At 39.8% G+C, this 19,783-nt stretch overlaps 2 protein-coding genes across 3 annotated transcripts; both read right to left on the bottom strand.

The window, feature by feature from the left end:
* Nucleotides 1–547: 547 nt before the first annotated feature.
* LOC306868753 (BTB/POZ domain-containing adapter for CUL3-mediated RhoA degradation protein 1-like) lies at nt 548–19,508 on the bottom strand. Of its 2 annotated transcripts, XM_079415082.1 has the most exons (8): nt 19,349–19,508; nt 17,531–17,807; nt 17,062–17,231; nt 16,831–16,899; nt 3,623–3,640; nt 2,475–2,527; nt 1,871–2,066; nt 548–1,787 (listed from the first exon to the last, which is right to left on the bottom strand). In XM_079415082.1, the coding sequence occupies exons 2-8, from the start codon at nt 17,769–17,771 to the stop codon at nt 1,536–1,538; spliced, it is 999 nt and encodes a 332-aa protein (XP_079271208.1). In that variant the 5' UTR covers nt 17,772–17,807; nt 19,349–19,508; the 3' UTR covers nt 548–1,535. The 2 variants fall into 2 exon arrangements, with proteins under 2 accessions (XP_079271208.1, XP_079271209.1); XM_079415083.1 differs by lacking the exon at nt 3,623–3,640 and having other exon boundaries at nt 16,813–16,899.
* LOC306861320 (uncharacterized protein) lies at nt 11,523–16,788 on the bottom strand (the record flags this gene model as incomplete). The annotated part of the gene is made up of 2 exons (XM_079403524.1): nt 16,031–16,788; nt 11,523–14,245 (listed from the first exon to the last, which is right to left on the bottom strand). Exon 2 carries the CDS (start codon nt 13,830–13,832, stop codon nt 11,523–11,525), a length of 2,310 nt encoding a protein of 769 aa, XP_079259650.1. The 5' UTR covers nt 13,833–14,245; nt 16,031–16,788.
* Nucleotides 19,509–19,783: the final 275 nt, after the last annotated feature.

Here is a 19,783-nt window from a genome sequence, read left to right as displayed (position 1 = left end):
ATGGATCAAAATCATCGATCTTTCTTTTATGCCAAAAATCATTAGGATATTAAGTAAAGATTGTGTTGCATAAAGATATTTTGTAAATTTCCTACTGCAAATATATCAAAACTTAATTTTTGATCAGTAATATGCACTGCTAAGGACTTCATTTGGACAACTTTAAAGGCGATTTTCTCAATATTTAGATTTTTTTGCACCCTCAGATTCCAGATAGTTGTATCTCAGCCAAATATTGTCCTATCCTAACAAACCATACATCAATGCAAAGCTTATTTCAGATTCAGATGATGTATAATTCTCTATTTAAAAAAATTGACCCTTATGACTGGTTTTGTGGACCCTGGTCTTAAACAGCTACTTTATATGGTCCATTTTTGTAAAGATATTTACTCTGCATATTCACCATTTTCATCCTTCGTCTGGTATGAATGTCATTTCGAAACTCTGTTATAACCTACTGTATTTTTATGATTTATTCCCTTGCTTTGGAATAGGTTTGATTTGCTATTTTGAAGACAAATTAAAACAGCTTAACAAGGGTTTTACCAAAAAGCATATTTATTGAAAATGTTAATGGAATATTAATTCCAGTTGATTAAAATTCCAAAACAATATCTGGACGGCATTCCACATATACTGGTTTAATTGGCAGAATTAAGGGGTGTTTTTTGGTCAGTGAGTGCATACATTTATGGCTTTCATTTGTCAATAAAACAAATCATTTTGTGAAGGGGTTTGTACTATAGTGGTAACTACTATTGTGATTCAAAGGAGCAATCTTAGTCTAGAAATGATCCTGAAATAATTTTTTTTTTTTTTACTGCGAGTGTGGCAAGAAGTCTAATCCATTCTTTTGTTTTAGAATGTATTGTTACATCATGCTAGAAACTATGGCAATCTTTTTCTTTTTAAACCAAAACAATATTAGCTTTATGAATATTAACACGCTCATTGAAAATGTTAAACACTAATCATGAGGCACAGTTGTGTAAAATTATTTACTTATGTTTCCTTTTATGTTACAAAAAGGATGTTTAAAACTGGACCCCCTGCTATCTATGGCTGCAACAACAAGCTTTGCACATTTGGTCAGTTTCCCAGAAGATCTGACAGTCCTAGACAACATGACACCTCCACCATGTACCTCTCAAGTCAGCATACATACACAGTTTACCATTAATCACCACGAGATAAACTTTCACACGGCCCATACAAACAAATCAAAACAAAATACAACTTATTTCACATTGAATCTTGAAAAAGTGAAAATTCTGGACAATAAATTAACTGAATAATAAATTAAATTGAACAAAAAATGAAAAAAAGGTCATGTAAATGTATCTTACAGAAAAAAATAAGTGTACCACACTGTGGCAACTTCAGTATTATTTCTAAACTAGTCCATGATTACCCCCTCACCCCTCCCATTTCAGTGCAGTATTAAACATACCAAAGTTGTCTTTCTTTCCTCAACCAACTTTTCCATTGTTCACATGCATATTGGTAGTATAATGTCTTTGTATCGTTCTGATTCAGTCTTTGTAGACAGTCTGCTGTCCGTGACCCCTCTCATCATGCATAATATGCCTCCGCACATGGATACGCCTCACCCGCCTATCCCCGCCTCCCGCACTTGCCCCTTCCTCCTCTAACTGGCCCACACCTGTCGACGAGACGCCCCCTGACTCCAGCAAGGCCATGCCTCCCGAACCCGAGCCTCGCCCATTTTCATAGATCAAAATGTTGAGTGTCTCCTCAAAGATACGAGCTTCTGGGAACTCAACCTATGTGAAAAGATGAAAAAAATGAATTTAGAAAACAAACATTTATACACACAGACGAGAGAGTTCAAGTCCATTTTGCTCACTTTGGTCTGTTTCTTCTCAGTGGCATAAACAATAGAAGTGCAGCAGACTTCGGCAATCTTGCGTCCCTCGCCGTAAAAAGACCAGCAGCATATCTCATCTCCCAACACGTCTTTAATGAACAGCACTCTGCCATTAAAGCGCAGCCCCAGCTTATCGAACAGCTCAATGTTCTTCAGAAGGTTATCATCAGAGTTGCTGAGGAAACAGGGTACATTTTTATTGAAAAACAGCACCTCCCATTTACATTTACATATTTGACATACTTTTTTTTATTTTTTATTCATGCATTCCCAGAAAATTGAACCCATGACCTTGGTGTTGTTAGTGCTAAGCTCTACTGTTTGACATATAGGAACATTTAAATGTCTCAAAATCATTTTCTTACTGCTTCCTATAATAACCAGGCATAATTACAAGGGGTCATTGAGACACATATCTTGTGTGTGTATGACTGCAATTATTAATTTGGATTCAGAATGAATAAGTATTTGAATAAGTCACATTATGATTAATATGCTTTCTGAAATGCGAAGGTGGTAAACTTAGAAAAGGTGGTAAACTTTATATAAAAAAAAAAAGCTGAAGAAGCGAGGCTGAATGTACCTGGTATAGGAGTATTTATTGTTCCCTCTGTTATTCTGCAGTTTCACCACTGGCTGTAATGAGGAAAACAGTATTTATGAACCTAACAGAACAAAAATCTCATTACCATTATTAATATCAATGTCATTTTTCTCAGAGCTCCATACTGTATGCCCATATAAAGCAGTATATATACACATATAAAATCTACAGATGCAAATAGATAAAGTCTAACAAAATAAACTGAATGTGTAATTTTGATATTCTGAAAGAGAACATATAGCGAAAAAGCCCAAAAATCACAAAATTAAAAAACTAGCACTAGTTTTGCCTGTAGTGTCTTGTTTTAAAATCTAAACAGACTTTAAAAAAACAATAGGCATCATATACTTGGCAACTCTGTAAATGGTTACAGAGAAAAACTAGACATTATATACTAAATGACTTAAAGGGAAACTCCACCCCAAAATTAAAATTGTGTCATTAATCACTTACCCCCATGTTGCCTCTGAACAAAATGTAAGATATTTTGGATGAAAATGACACAGAGGAGATGAATTGTTGAATAAAATGTTTTTTTTGTTTTCTTTGCGCAGAAAAAGCGTTCTCGTCGCTTCATAAAATTCAGATAGAACCACTGATAGCAGATGGACTATTCTGACGATGCTTTACATACTTTTATGGACCTTGACAGTGCAATTTACTATGCAGTCAATGGGACAGTCACAAGCCTTTCATCCAAAATATCTTAAATTGTGTTCCGATGACGAAAAAAGCTTTTACGGGTTTGGAACGACATGGGGGTAAGTGATTAATGACAAAATGTTCATTTTGGGGAGGAGTATCCCTTTAAAATGACTTAGAATCACACACTACCACATTTTCATGTTGTTCTGACACAAAGTCAAACAGAAACTTGTGCCACATTGCTAGGAGATGCATGAAAAAATTACAACAACATGCATTCTAAAATCAGCCCAAATAGAAAGCATGTTTGATATCCTCTGACTGGATGGAATAAAGACTGGCTCTGGCAACAAGTGCTAACTCCACCAGACTTTGAATCTGGGCAAAATTGGTGTATTGCAGTCTAAACAGATATAATTTTTCTTGTGTTGTTTTGGTCTAAGTGGGAACTGGGAAGTAAATATTCTGCTGTGTTATCTCACCTTCCTACAGGTGGCTATTGTTGTGGAAAATCGTGCTCTCGTCGATGGTCTGGATCTCAGTCATGCAATTAGAAAGGCTCAAAAACAGCAGAGTTTCAAATGTGAAAGAAAAGACTTTATTATAACAAGACAATAAAGTCGAGAAGCAGCTGTCCCATTGACTGATTCTGATTCTGTGAGTGTTGGTACAGAGTATATATATGTTTCTTATTGCCCATATTTGGTAGTTCCTGTTATTCTCATTGTCTATGTCTGTTTGATTTACCACATTTAATTACTTGTTCACCTTGTCTATTTTTTAATGGTGGCATTCGTCTGTATTCGTCATTTTTAAAAAGTAAAAGTTCTTCTTCTCCTCCCATTGGTTGGCAGTGATCCCAGACAACATACATCACAGTTGGTTACATGTATTTGTCATATTCCTCATATTCTGGAAATCACCCAAAGTTCCCCAGGTTATCCTAAGTTTACTGTACTCCTTGACCGGTGTATACGGCCTATAAAACATCTATACTCAGTATGACCAATAGATGGCACTCTAAGACCATTTATCAGTATTCAGACATCCAGTACAGTAGGATATCACACTTTTGCATAGACTAGTACATGTTTGCATAGAACAGTGCATGAATTACATTTTTAAGCATGTTTTATCATTTTGAATAAGATAATGTTATAGTGAGTAAACAAAAATATACAATATATTCCTCTCTTTGAGACTTTACTAAGTCTCACAATCATGTTCATTACCTAGAGTGCAGTTCCATGAGTCCACCCCTCAGTTTATACCCTCTTTCAGCCAGCGTGCGGCCTCTCATAACCTCTTGTCAGATTGTTTCTTCATGATACCGCACTCCAGAGGAAGCCAGACCCAAACATCTCTCCTCTCCTTTGACTAGAGGAGAGTAAAAGAATCTGTCTTCCTATCCAACCATACTTTTCGGGATTAATAATTCAATCATTAATGTGTGTGTAAGCATGTGCACAAAATGTTCAAGCCTTGCCCATGGTTGTCATGGTTATGTAGAATATATGAGTGATTAATAAACACTTCTAGAAAATAGATTTAAAACACTGGTTTGTCCCACGCAGCCAGAGGAACTCTAGGCATTTCCGGTAGCCTAGAGCGCTATCTGGTTTTGTTATCCTTCGTTGCCAGAGGAGCTTCCTCTAGCCCTATCTGGTGTTGGAGTAGATGGTGGGTTTTTAAACCCCAGTTGAATCTACTCATGTTGCCAAGCACTGAGGTGCTCGTCGATCCTTCCTTCTTCCTTTCTGACAGCATGTTCCAGTGTATACAGCAATCATTGTTATAGTAACTAATGGAATGTTAGTGTAATAGCATAAAAAATAAGTATAGAAAAAATACATATTGATCTCTGAAGGCTGGGCTAAATGAATAAACACTGTTATTGCACTCCTGACTTGGGTCAGACCCTCAATCACCTTTCAGATCTCAATTAATCCTTCTGTTTCATTCCCTTTTTCTGGTTGCAATGCCTCATAACATGGACAATGACCTGCTTCAGACCCTTATCGTTCCCTTTTTCTTTCAGTATTCACATTATACATGATTAGTAAATAATTTCAATATAAATGATATAAGGAGTAAATATAAATGATATAAGGAGTAAATGACTTCAGGAAGGGGCATATGCCAAAGGAAAATACATAGTACCCCTATCTCTCTCCCTACACTATCCCACACCTCTAATATATCTACAAAAGTGAAAATAAAGAAGTATAAAAAATTAAAAGGCACCCCTTCCCTACCACTCCGTTGTTCTTTCAGGAAAGGTTTCACAGAATAGTCTCTTCTAGGTCAAAGTCGTCTAGTTCGTCCAGTCCAGGGCCCACAGTGTATCCGTGAGCATATCCAATGTCAACTCCGGTTGGTCTTACTGATATGCTTAGCATCTGTTTGGCTGCAGCACTGGCTAACATGGATCTGATGAAAGGTATAACACAACAAAACAGTGCAAAAAACACAACAATAGCAATAGCTATTACAATTCCCACCTTAATCAACCACCCTTTCCAAGACCCAAAAATTGAATTTAACCAGTCTCCAATCTGCAGATCTGTTCCAGCATTCAAGGTCACTTCTTCCCTCAGATTTTTCAGTTTATCCATCGCTTGGGTGAACGATCCATCTGGCGCTGTATTATTTGGGATATAGGTACAACAGTCAGAACCAAACATTACACAAACTCCTCCTTTCTCCGCCAACAGCCAATTCAAAGCTTGTCTATTTTGCCATGTCATTTTGCTTGTTGCATCTAATTGTTCTCCAAGAGCACTTAAGGCATCATTGGTGTAATTAATGAACCTCTGCTGATTATAGTAAATGTAATTAATCCATTCAGTGTTTTTGTTGGTGGCTATCCATACAAGTAGAGACTCAAAGCCAGACTTTACCTCATTTCTTGCTTTAAATTTATCTGGTATTCCTCTAGGTTGGCCAATTGCATCTAAGTACACCTTCGGGTCTGGAGCATACGCTCTCTTTGCTCTGCTTACTTGTGATTTGGGGTTCTTTACACTATCTATGTTTCCCTCTATTATTGTTATTCCTTGCATCAATCTTACTCTGGTGCAAATACCTTTCCAATCTTTTGGGAGTGTGGTTCGCACTCTTTTTCCTCCACACATCCAATAATAATCTGCCACTGCTTCTGTTTGATCCATTAGATAATAAATAAAAGGAAAGTGAATTGTAGCTTCTGCACATTTGTCTATTAATCTCACAATTGTCATATTTGTTTTTATAGTTGCGGTAGCATACATTAGACTATGAAACTTAGCTACATGTGGATTTCGAAACATGAATACATCCATATGCCAAATTACCGCACAGTTGCCCCCAAATTCACCCACATCTTGTTTTCCGTTGGTTCTGTTGAAGCATTCATAATCTAATGTGTAGTCAACATCATAGGCTGATGGGATCTCTCTTTTATTTCGAGCAACTCTAATATTCATCTGATTACACTCTTTTCCTATTCTTATTTTGCCAAAATCTCTATAGTAGCCCTTGTTTCCTAGCATAAGTAAGCATTCTGCTGGACAATATGTGGCATTTATAAAACGTATCCCTTTAGCTTTAGTGTCTTTACAATATTGAGCATAATGTTTACCACATTGGATGAAATCATAGGGACTGGGCACTACTGTTAATTTTTCGAGAGGGGATGGAGAACAAAACACACAACTATCCATTCCTGCTACTTTTGCAGTGTATTCTGCCCATTTGAACCACTCATTGTCATGGGCTGCACCTAGCAGTCCTTCTTTCTTTAAAACTGATGTTTTAGCATTGTTTTCATTATCGTTAGCCCTACTTACTGACCCCTTTCTAACATGTCCGTTTGCATAAATACCTGGTTTCTGATCAGTCATTTTAAGAGAATAATTCAGCAATGGTGTTTGGATCAAGCGTGAGGAATTCATCAGGTTGATATCTGGGTTGAACACTAGTTGATGGCTGTGGTTCGAATGGTCTTGTGGATTGCCCCGCGTCTTGGGCAATCTCTGCAGCAGATATATCATCACCAAGATCACGATCAGTTTCACCCTGACTTTCATGTTCCACTTCCGGAGGCTGCACCCCATCTTCAGTCAGTGCTGCGGCTTCTGCGCGCTCTGTTTCCCTGAAATGAGGTTCATCAGTATTACTTTCTTCCCCCTCCCCGTCACTTTCAGGACTCTGCTCTCTTGGAGGGGGCCCTACTTGCTCATTTTCTTCCCCACCTCTCTCTGGACTGTGCTCCCTTGAAGGGAGCTCTACTATCTGTTCTTCTCGTCTTCTGGGTCTCAATCTGGGTACTCTGGTACAATGATTTAAATGGTACCAAGTTGTGCTACCTTGCACCTGTACTGCTGTTGGGGTGGCTCTTTCTACAGTGTATGGCCCTTCCCTTCTTGGCTCATTCCATTTCCTTCTAAAGACCCTCAAATATACCTGATCTCCAGGTTGTATAACACTAGGTGTTTCCTCTTCCTCTCTTGGACCTCTATTCTGTTCTTGTGTATGGATGGCTTCATGAATTTTCGTCAGCTGTTTCATATATGCTTTTAACTCCATTTGCAACTGTTCAAGGGGCGGTCCTTCATATGGACCTCTCAAATATGGGACTGGCATTGGTCTACCTGTCAGCATTTCATGTGGGGTCAAGTTTGTTATCCTATTTGTTTGCATACGATAACTCATCAACGCCAGGGGCAGTGCATCTACCCAATTTAATTTTGTATCGGCGCAAATTTTGTTCAATTTCGCCTTGAGAGTCCCGTTAACTCTCTCCACGATCCCTTGGGACTGAGGTCTATAGACACAACCTAGACGTTGCTTTACCCTTAACTGTTGTATTACTGCCTTTACTGTTCTTTGAATGAATGCTGACCCATTGTCTGAACTAATTTGGGATGGTATTCCAAATCTGGGAATTACTTCTCTGGTCAAAAATTTAATCACTGTTTGAGCCCCTTGGTCTGCTGATGGAACAGCTTCCACCCATCTACTAAATCTGTCAATTATAACCAGTAAATATCTTTTACCTCTGACAGTTCTTATCATATCTGCATAGTCCATTACCAAATGTTTGAATGGCCCTTCTGGGACAGGAATATGACCTACGGGTGCGGTTGTTCCCTTTCTTACATTATTTTGGGCACAGACGTCACACTCAGACAGATACTCGTCCACCATTGCTTGTAAATAAGGTGACCAAAATCCTTGGCGTTTTACCTTTCTAATCACTTCCCCCCTCGCGCAATGGTCGAAACCATGCGCGTCAGAGATCAGGATTGTAAGCAATGGTGTGGGAGCTATCATTTGTCCTTCATGTGACCGCCAAAGCCCATTTGCGTCTCTTGTCGCTCCTCTCTGTTGCCATACACTGAGTTCATATGGGGTAGCTTGTTGCTGCATCCGTGCTACATCTGCTAATTGAGGCTGAGGTTGAATTAGAATGGACGGAGCCATTATTGCTGTAGTGCAGCCAGATGCTTGTCTAGCATATTTATCTGCTTCATTATTGCCCCTAATCACAAAGTCATTACCCTTCTTGTGTGCTTGGCATTTAACGATGGCCAATCTCTTTGGATGCATCATAGCTGTTATTAGATCAATTATCTGATCACCATGTTGTACTGGTGTACCATCACTTTTCTTAAATCCCCTTTGCTTCCAAACTGCTCCAAAAAGATGACATACACCATGAGCATACGCAGAATCAGTATAAATATTTGCTGATATGCCTTTAGCTAATTTACAGGCTTCAGTAAGAGCTTTCAACTCTGCCAGTTGTGCTGAGCATGGCTGTTCACAATGCTGCACCACCACTGGAATAAAGTCATCACTGTCACATCTAACAATTGCAAATCCTGCGTGATTACCCAAATGGTCTCTGAAGCATGATCCATCTACAAAGTAATCAACCTGTGCCTCAGAGATGGGTGTTGATTCTAAATCTGGTCTTAATCTGGTGAATGCTAAGGAGTCAGCTACACATTCGTGAGGTATTCCCTCATCTTGCAAAGGTATGTGATTGGCTGGATTGACTATTGTGCATCTCCTTATCGTTATATCTGGAAAGGTCAATAATGTTGAATATGCCAGACACCTAGAAGGGGTAAGAACGAATTTACCCTGTTCCCACAACTCCACTATCTTATGATGTGCATATATTATGACTGGATAACCCATAGTTATTGTAGAGGCTTTTTCATATGCAAAGTACACTGCTGCTAATCCTTGTTGATAGCATGGCGGGTATCCTTCAGCCACACTGTCTAATTTTGTGCTGTAGTAGGCGATTGGTTGTTTTTTCCTTCCACTACAAGTCTCTTGCATAAGTACTGCAGATGCATAGCCATCTTTTCTATTTGCAACATACAAATGAAATACTTGGTCATATGCTGGTGTTGCTAATGCAGGTGCAGACTGCAATTCTCTTTTTAATGATTCAAATGCTATTAATGCATCTGTTGTCCATGTCAGTGGTGCCCTAAGATTTTGATGACCCACTTGTTTCATTAAGGCTCTTAACGGGGCTGTTTTAATGGCATAGTCTTCAATCCAATCTGAACTAAAACCTGTCATTCCTAGAAAAGTCATCATCTGCCCTACTGTTTGAGGTTGGGGTGCTTTGCTAATGCCCTCTAATTGACTGGGTGATATTGCTTTCATCCCATGTGATATTGTTCGTCCTAAGTACTCAACCTGTGGCAGGCAATATTGGAGCTTGTCTTTGGAAACCTTATGTCCCCCCTCTGCTAATTTAGTAAGCACTTTAATTGAGTCCTGATGACACTGTTCCAGAGTTGCAGAAGCAAGAAGCAAATCATCTACATACTGTATTAGGGTACTATCTAACCTGAGGTCCTCTAGATCTGTTTTTAATACCTGATTAAAAATGTGGGGCGAGTGCTTGAAGCCCTGGGGCATTCGAGTATAACTTAATTTTTTACCTTGATAGGTGAACGCAAACAATGGTCTGCTTTCCTCTGACAGGGGAACACTGAAAAAGGCAGAACACAGATCAATCACAGTGTAATAATTAGCAGTAGATGGAACATTGGTTAGCAGCGTATGCGGATTTGGAACCTCCGCAGGCCAGTCCTCCACAATCTCATTTACTGCTCTCAGGTCATGCACCAGACGCCATTTGGATTTATCTGCTTTAGCTACTGGCAATATTGGAGTGTTGCTAGGACTATTGATTTCAATTAGCACTCCTGCTGTCATTAACCCCTCAATTGTCTTTTTTATTCCTTCTACAGCTTCTGGTTTCAAGGGGTATTGTTTTTTCCTAGGTACTGTAGCTCCAGGTCTAAGTATTATTCTAACCGGGTTAGCTGACTTTACTAGCCCTACATCAGTTTCATGTTGTGACCATAATTCTGATGGCACTTGCCTCTCCATTTCTCTTATTAATTCAGTCTGTTTTGTTTGATGTTCCTCAACTTTTGGTTTGCTTTTTGTATTTACAATCATTCTAGGAACTCCCATCATTGGAGTTGCACATAAAATCTTAAGATACTGGTCATCTGTTGATTGAAATATTAGAGGATTTTCTGTAACTTCCCACTTACTTTTTTCTGCTTTTTTCATCATGGGGCCTAAGTCTTTGGAAACACAGTCTTTATTTACATACAGAGTAACATGGGGAACTGAGTTAGGCACATCAAACCACTCATCAATGAATTCTTCTCTATCTACCTGCAGAGCTGCACCTTTTGGTCCTATCACTATATATTGTGACATCATGGGGATAGTTAGTTCCTTTGTGTCTTTTAGCCACCTTTTTTCAAATTCTGGGTTTTTGCTTTCATCATACTTCATAGTACAATGAAATTCAGTTTTTGGTAGACTTGGTTCACAAAGTTGTTCTCTTATGTATCTTCCCCATTTGCTAAGTGTTTTTTCTACGTCTTCATACAAATCCCCTAACCAATACATATTAGCACATGGCTCTTGTGTTTGTTGTACGTCTGTCAAATTCATTTGTCTCACTGCTCTATCATTTATATAAATTCCATCTGGAGTACACCATATTTGCATTTTCAATTTACATATAGCATCCCTCCCTAACAGGTTGACAGGTGTATGTTCTGAAACTAAAATTGGTAATCTTATTTCTGTGTCTTCTAAGCTTATGCTTACAGGGGTCGTCATAGGAAGTAGCTGAGTCACTCCCGAGAATCCTACTGTCTTTATATATTTTCCAGACATGGGGAGGTGCGAGGCATATCTTGGATTCAAGCACGAGTACGATGCCCCTGTATCAAGCATAAGAGTTATTGGTTTTCCTTCAATATTAACTCGCAACATTGGTTCTTGATCGGCATCCGAAGATATCATTGGAAGTTGGTTCCTCCCCTCAGGATTCTCTGGGCAGCCCTAGTAACCTTGATTAGGACCACGCCACGGGTTGACAGGTCCTTGAGCTCGGGTCTGTATTGGTTGTTGTTCATAACCAACCCCTGTTGTCATCAGTTGGTCTTGCATCCAAGGATTGGAGGGACAGTCTCTCTTAAGATGTCCAGGCTGATTGCATCCCCAGCATATTCCTGGTCTCTGTTGATTGTTGTTGAATCTGCCTCTACCACGCCCTCCTTGTTGTGGTCTGTTCCAATTCCTGTTGTTCGCTTGCTCTGGCTTGAGATATATTACCACTGGTTGCTGTCCTTGTGGTACATTGCTTGGTCCAGCAGATGGCGCCTGTGTTGTCACAATCTGATTTGCTGGTGCAGCCACATTCATTGGTGCTGGTGGATTAACTGGCACTGAAGTGTTGACAGGTGCCATAACAGCTGAGGAGTCTTCCTTTTGCACTGCGAGGATCCTTTTCTTTTTGTTCAGGAGCTCTTCAAGTTGCATTTGGGTCAGCTTTCTTTGTAGTTCTTTTTCTTGATTTTTCATCTTCAGTTCTTGCTTTCTGTATTGTTCCACAGCATGAACCACATGGTCTCTGAATTCTTTGTGTGACTTTGAATTCAGACCTACCACATCTTCCAGCTTCAGTTTTACTGATGCAGGCATGGCTTCCACAATTGCAGTCCTGAAGAGTGCTGTCAGTACTCTGTCTTGTTCAGGATCTCTTTCCAGTTCTTCTTTCCATCGTCTCAGTTGTTTCTGTATGTAGGTGGTAGGATTTTCTATTTCTCCCATTGGCTCTCCCTTCAGGCAGCTTGGGTCAGTTTGCATTGGGTACTCAGCTCTCAGCACCCTCCAAATATCACGTCGATGTTTGTCAAAGGAGGTTCCATCTGCTTCAGGTCTGTCCACTGCATGCAGAAGGCCAGACTGCTTTAGGATGTCATTCATCTTGGAGGCTCCTAGGCACTTTACAAGCAATGCTTTGATGTCACCAAGTGCCAACAGCTTTCCAGTTGTTTCTTCTTCCACTGTTTTGATCCATTTTCCAGCTCCTTCATGAATATCTGGGAGACGGGATACTAGTGAGTCCAAATCTTGACTTGCCCAAGGTATATATTGAGCATGCCCTTGCTTGATGAGAATTGGGCACTGATGTCTTGATTCACCATCCTTGGCTTCTTCTGTTGTTCTTGTTGGAGATCTCATCGTCCGTGCTGATCTGTCTTCATTTCTTTGCCTTTGCACTTGATGCTGATCTTTCAGTGGCTCTATGTCCTGTAAGGTCAGTATCCCTTCAACTTGTTTGTACTGTTTTCGCTGAACTGGGTAACGCAGACTTGAATGAGGCTGCTTTGACTGAAGATGCAATAATTCATTTGCTTCTTGTTGTAATGATCTCTCTACCTGCTCATATTCTTCTCTTGTCATGTTAATAGCTTGCTTGATTTTCTCTCTTGTCCTGTTGCATCTTTCCTCCATCTCAGCCAGTTCTTCCTGTATTGAGTCAGCAGAGGGCGCTCCTTCCTCAGATGATCTTTCTGACTCACTCCCCTCACTTCTCTCACTGCCGCCACCTGCTGCTGTTTCGCGCTTATAACGCTCTTCCATCTCCTTTAACATTGATTCAAGCTCATGACGTGTGGGAGGTGCTCCTGATTTATTTTTCTTCTTGTGGGCTCCAGCCCCCCTTCCTTCAATTCTTGGCTCTTCTTTGTAGATTGCTGCTTTCTCTCTCTCTCTCGGCTGTGGTGCTGGTGTAGATGTCCACTGCCCCTCCTCCTGTAGCTCCAGCCTTTCCTCCTGTGGCTCCAGCCCCTCCTTCACGACCCTGCAAGCATATTCTTTCTCCCTACTTTCTAATGACAATGATTCTGGGCAGCTCTGCGCTTCTATCTCTTCGTCTGAGCTTGTTTCATGTACATACCCCTCAAATTCTATGGGTCCTTTTATATCTATTTTTCCCTGTATGATTGGCATCTGATTGACGGCCTGGTCACAGCAAGGAGCATATGGAGGTGGTCTTTCTTCTTTTACTTCACCCGTTTTGTTTCCCCTTTCCAATTTCCATAATTTAATCCCATATTGCTTGAATAAATTCAACACCCCTAATTCTTGTTCCCTCTTGTCATTTCGTTTTCTAGATTTGTCATTGGTCTTGTGATTTTTAATCAGTACTTCCATCTCTCTACACATAGCCACATTAAATGTTCCCTCTACCGGCCACTTGGTGGCCAATTTCTTTGTTCTTTTTGCCCATTTTTTCGAGAGTCCCCCTATATTTTCTTTACATGCTGGATTTTCAGAGGCCAATAATTCTACTGGACTAGACATTATAAAATTTTTCCCTATCAATTTATTTAGCAAATAGTTTTTATCTAATTATTTCTCTGTTTATTAGGTGATTTTACCTCTATAATCCCAGTGGTTTAAAACTTAATAGCTAATTCTTCACCAAGCTCATCAGACGAGGATCACTAAAAGTATCCGACCCCTGATTACACCTGGACTTGTACTGGGCTGAGGACTTTATCACCTTTTTTAAGAAATCTGGTTAGTGTATCTCAAATATTTTAGAATAATCACAATGTGTTTTCTGGTTAATAACTTAAAAGGTAACCCAAAGCCCTTTGTTTCTTTTATCCGAAGATTAGCTTTTGTCCAAATGATGTGTTCCCCCAAGCTGAAAGCTTCAAAACTCCACAGTCTCCTCTCATGAAATTTGCGACCTGTTGCTGTCAATCCTCCTGTCCAAATTGAGTAATTAAGAGATGGCATTAATTCTATACAAAATTCTTTTATCCTAATTATATTGATATTCAATTCATTTCTTGTGCACCACATCGGATACAGAGGTTCCATATAGTCAATCAATAAGCTTCTTTCCGGCATTGTTAAAATTTTTCTACCTCTTTTTCCCCTTTTCTTTTTTCCCTTTATTTCCCCCTCTGCCATCCTTCCTTTTTCTTATCTTTTTCTAATTTAATTGAGTATTGTTTTTAGCAATTTGCACTGAGATGAATCCGATCTTTCCTGATCTCCGTGAATCTCCACCCTCACGTGACGTATGAACTGAGGCTGTAACTTCTGCTCAATCGTCACTAGTAGGCGCCTCAGAGTTCTGCCAGTCACAAAGAGAGGCTGCGCACTTCCTATCTCTGGTGACTCAAACAACACTCTGGACGTCCAAATCACTTCTCTCGTCTCAGCTTCCACTCTGAGATGGATGTTATCTAGAATTGTAGCTCCTTTTTCGAGCACTGGCCAGGGTGCCCAATTATTTTTAATATACGGTGCTACAACTGGTTCAACTGGGATGTCAATTGCATTTGACTCAGCTCCCATCCAAGGAAGAGCTGCATCCCAAAGTCTAAACAAATTGTATTTCAATCGCCGAATCGTTATATGTTTCATTACCACATCTTGCCAATTTATTCCTGGCCATTCAGCTGATTTTTCTCCCAAATTTGTAATCTTAATCAATTTTCTGAAAAAGATATTTTTCTTGTATTCTGTCAATTTCTGTTCATGCCCATAGAGATCAATAAAGCTGGATTCCAACCAAAAATGATTGCGAATACCTTGTGTCTGTACCAATACTGCCTGAAACTGATTTTCTTGTTCAGTGTCAGGGTCATTCAAATCGATGTGTTTTATTTTTTCTGTCCGCTTCATGTCTCCGTATGGGCAAACTCAGAATAACAGAATCTCTCTCTCCCTCTCCTTCCTTTTCGCACACACACACACACACACTGCTCGAGCACTTCACACACACACACAGAAAGCCTCAGCCCCCACCCTCGCGGGTCCCCTCTTCTCTCCCTGGCGCAACAATGGGAAAACAGGCGCTCAGATTGCCTTTTTCAATTCTTTTCTTTTTATCAACAATTTAGTTTCACAATTTGGATCACAGCGTCGACACTGTGGAGAATGCCCAAACAAACGACACAACCAATTTTTTGGGGTGTTTCTAGTTCTTTCAATTTTCAATAATCCGTTAAAATATTCCATTCAATACAATATGATCTTTTTCAAATCTTAACGTGATTTTCTTCTGCAGTTTTATCAAATAACCGTGCACTTTTACTTTTAGACAAACATATATTACTCAAGTGTACCAACACTTACATATAACATATAACATATAACGAACAAAGACTAACGGTTTCGTTTCGAAACGATCTGCCCGAGCAGTCACCCTCTGTCCCAGGGCCGGTAACCGCAGATCCACGCCTCTCACTTAGGCGTTTGCCGGCATTCAGCGTCCCTCTTAACTAGACGCTCACACTTCTAGCCCTTCTTCACTAGGCTTTTTCACTACTACTTTATTTTGGCACCATCTGTGCTCTTTTAACTAATGGGCATATCCTTTAACACTTGAAACTCATCAATCCATATGCATTTTTACATTTAAATAATTTTACGTCCGTTAGCTGGTGAGGCCCTGTCCCAAAACACCGCCACAGGCTCAACCCTTAGTCAACCAGCAAACAATCTCCTTATATCCAAATATATAAGCAAAACTTGCTTACCTTGAGGCCTCGTAATTTCGGATTGTTTGCGTGTTAACCCAGGTCCCTCGCCTGCAACGGCCCTTCAAGACGCCGGAGCCTCAATCCAGTCCCATCTGGGGTGCCACTTTTATGTTGTGGAAAATCGTGCTCTCGTCGATGGTCTGGATCTCAGTCATGCAATTAGAAAGGCTCAAAAACAGCAGAGTTTCAAATGTGAAAGAAAAGACTTTATTATAACAAGACAATAAAGTCGAGAAGCAGCTGTCCCATTGACTGATTCTGATTCTGTGAGTGTTGGTACAGAGTATATATATGTTTCTTATTGCCCATATTTGGTAGTTCCTGTTATTCTCATTGTCTATGTCTGTTTGATTTACCACATTTAATTACTTGTTCACCTTGTCTATTTTTTAATGGTGGCATTCGTCTGTATTCGTCATTTTTAAAAAGTAAAAGTTCTTCTTCTCCTCCCATTGGTTGGCAGTGATCCCAGACAACATACATCACAGTTGGTTACATGTATTTGTCATATTCCTCATATTCTGGAAATCACCCAAAGTTCCCCAGGTTATCCTAAGTTTACTGTACTCCTTGACCGGTGTATACGGCCTATAAAACATCTATACTCAGTATGACCAATAGATGGCACTCTAAGACCATTTATCAGTATTCAGACATCCAGTACAGTAGGATATCACACTTTTGCATAGACTAGTACATGTTTGCATAGAACAGTGCATGAATTACATTTTTAAGCATGTTTTATCATTTTGAATAAGATAATGTTATAGTGAGTAAACAAAAATATACAATACTATCATCCTCTGTTCCTCTTTGGCTGAAGTGATCATAGGTATGTGACATCCCCTGCAGACATCCCTGCGTTTCTGCATCGACATCAAGCAAGCCATTAGTAAGTGACAGACCAACATTCAAACAGCTGTCAAACACCTTCCTTAGCTCAAAGAAGCATTCCGCTTTTCTATAGACACGTGCTACTTTGGACCAACATTGACGGTCCAGAAACACGCTCCAGTGCATCCTCTAACCTGTAATGCGGTGAGGCAGTGCTGCACAAGACCCTGCAGCCTGTAGTACTGCGCTTCCTTCAACACCTCCTCTAGCTCCCGCGTGTTCTCTGGCAAAGGAACTGTCCCGTCCCGCAGGAAGTTCAGCACCAGGGAAAAGTGTCTCCCACATCTGTCCAGTACCACCCAGCCTTAAAAAGCAAGTGAACACACATTTAAATATACATCTCTGATCTAGTTTCTACATCTGTTATTGTAGAATAATGCTTGGCAACAGGGGCAACAAACAGCTTTTGTCTTATGTAGGGACACGGGTGCATAGTTTTTCAGGTAACTTTGTAGGAAGATTTCTTCAAGTCAAGTGTCTTGGAGACATTATTCACAGTTTTTTTCAGTTTCTTCATGCAATTACTCGATAATGGTGAGATCAGATCTTACCAACCCCAAACTTTTGTAGTCTATAACAACACATTCTCCTGCTTTTTCTTACCCTCGGAGTCTATGGTGACCTCTGTGCTCCCGTCACAAATACTCCTGAGCAGACTGTCCTCCTTGGTGAGTGTCTGGACTGTGGTGTAGTGAAGAGTTCCCCCCACGTTGAGCTTCACATACTTACTCCCCGCCAGGCTCCTGCCAGCCTTTTCTTCCCCAGCATAGCTGGAGGATGATGCAGCAGAACCGGACACAGTCACCACATTCCCGCCAGATGAGCCAGATGCCTCGGCAGACATCAGGGGAGTAGAAACCAAATACTGCTTATTTGCTGCCTAAAGATATAAAGCACACAAATACAGAGCAGACAGAATTACAGTCTGATTTTTATGAGATGTTATGAGCAGTACTGAGTTATTCTGAAATGCGGTGGTTAAGGAATAGCTCATCCAAACTTGAACACATCGTAAATGTTTCCTCACTCTCATGTCGTTCCAAATCTGCATCATTTTCTTTCTTCCGTGGAACACAAAAAGGGAGTTTCTACTTGTTTTCATTCATGCAATTTAAATGGACTGGAGCTGTCAAGCACCTAAATTACAAAAAAACGCAAAAAAGGATCCCAAAAAATGATCCACAGCATTATATTCCTATATATTCATATATAGTCAAACAGTAGCTTTGTGTGAGATCAAATAAATACAAATAAAAAAGCTCTCTCTTGTGTGTTCATGAGAGATCATGACAGTAGCAGCGATGCCCAATTTGTGAACAAAATTGTTCCTTCAGGCCTCGAGTCGGATCTTTTAAGTAAATCAGTTGATCCTGTTAATAAAACTGGTCTAAATGCTTCATATATTAATTTAATTGAACTAATCCAGTTTTTAAGTTCAACTAAAACAGCTTCCTACTGAAGGGCAACATTTCCAGTGAAGAGCATCTGTTTATATGATTTTAAAATGATCATGTTTTCAAAAGACAGCACACAAGTCACATGGATACTTTTAACAATGTTTTTTTATCATTTTGGTAGTCTGACACCCCCAGTCCTCATATGAAAAAGACAGTCTTAAAATATTTGCAAAAACTCGTCTTTTGTGTTCTACTTACTAACATGTTTGAAAAATAGTAAATTATGTAAATGATATCAAAACATTCTTTTCTGTCTGACTCTGAACTATTCCTTTATAAGGACATTTAGCCAGCAGGACATCAGAGCGATGTCTAGTGATTACTCACAGGATTTCACATATGTACAGAAGACATAACATTTTATGAGAGCACAATAAACCAATAAATGTTGTGGCATCTTCAGAGATATGTGCGAACGAGGTGGCAGTACGCCATTATTTATGCACACCAACCATCAAATTGTGACAAGCACTGCAACGATATCCGAAAACACAAAGACAACATTCAGCAAGTCAGAAACATAATATATGACACACAGAGCAATGCTTTTATCATCCGCCATACTAGATAATCCAAAGATCTCACTGGGGTATCCCTAAAAACAAACATATGGGAAATATAACTCCACTTTAGAGGCTTGTGGATATCTGTCCACTCCACTGGGGAAGCCACAGATGTGTTTCTGTACTGATATCAGAGGAAATGGACAGAATTAGGTCAACACATTCAGTAAGATCTTAACTCCAGCTGATGCTAATCCTCGTCTAGACCACACCAAACATTATTTCCCATCATTCACTGGCCATTTAATAACTTGACAACTGACGGTTAAAGGGAAACACATCCACATAACGCGTGTAGTGAATGTGATGTCTGTGTCTTATACTGATAAGCTTATTAGCCCATGCGCTAGCTCTTGATAACATTAGTAACGTTATATGGCTGTCAACGAGCAAACACTCACCGAGCTGGGTCCCCGCGATAAGGTGCACAAAATATAAAGTATTCGCGACGGACAGTTACATCTATAACACTAAGCCTGCCATGATTTTTCACCAAATCATAATTTCCTCTGTTGTCTTGCAGCACGACTGTCTTCTTCCTCTTTCTTGCTTGTTGTGGGTTGACAATGGCTGCTTCCCCTCGCGAGGAGTGTCTTTCGTTGACTGATTGGCCCACTTCAACGTCAGTCAAGAGAGTTAGTCCCGCCCACCGCCTGAATTCAGCCAATAGTAAAGGTCAGTTTTATTAGGTCAGTGTTTTCTTCTGGAACACAAAATTTATTTTAAATTTTAAAACTTTTTTTTTTCTGTCTTTGTTATATACACACAAGCACGTGTATGTTTATAGCTTGTGTATATCTATCTATCTATCTATCTATCTGCTATTTTGCTAATAG

This window comes from Barbus barbus (genome assembly GCF_936440315.1).
Source record: "Barbus barbus genome assembly, chromosome: 4".
NCBI classification, from domain to species: domain Eukaryota; kingdom Metazoa; phylum Chordata; class Actinopteri; order Cypriniformes; family Cyprinidae; genus Barbus; species Barbus barbus.
The sequence above is the reverse complement of the archived record's forward strand: the minus strand, read 5'-3'. Positions and strand labels throughout refer to the sequence as shown.

What these genes read in the sequence shown, in the direction of transcription:
- LOC306868753 (XM_079415083.1), bottom strand. Translation starts at nt 17,771, where the DNA reads ATGTCTGCCGAGGCATCTGGCTCATCTGGCGGGAATGTGGTGACTGTG. An exon ending in TGATAGTATTGTATATTTTT is followed by an intron (nt 2,528 to 16,812) that starts GTTTACTCACTA and finishes TCCTCATTACAG; the next exon opens with CCAGTGGTGAAACTGCAGAA. An exon ending in AATAAATACTCCTATACCAG is followed by an intron (nt 2,067 to 2,474) that starts GTACATTCAGCC and finishes CTGTTTCCTCAG; the next exon opens with CAACTCTGATGATAACCTTC.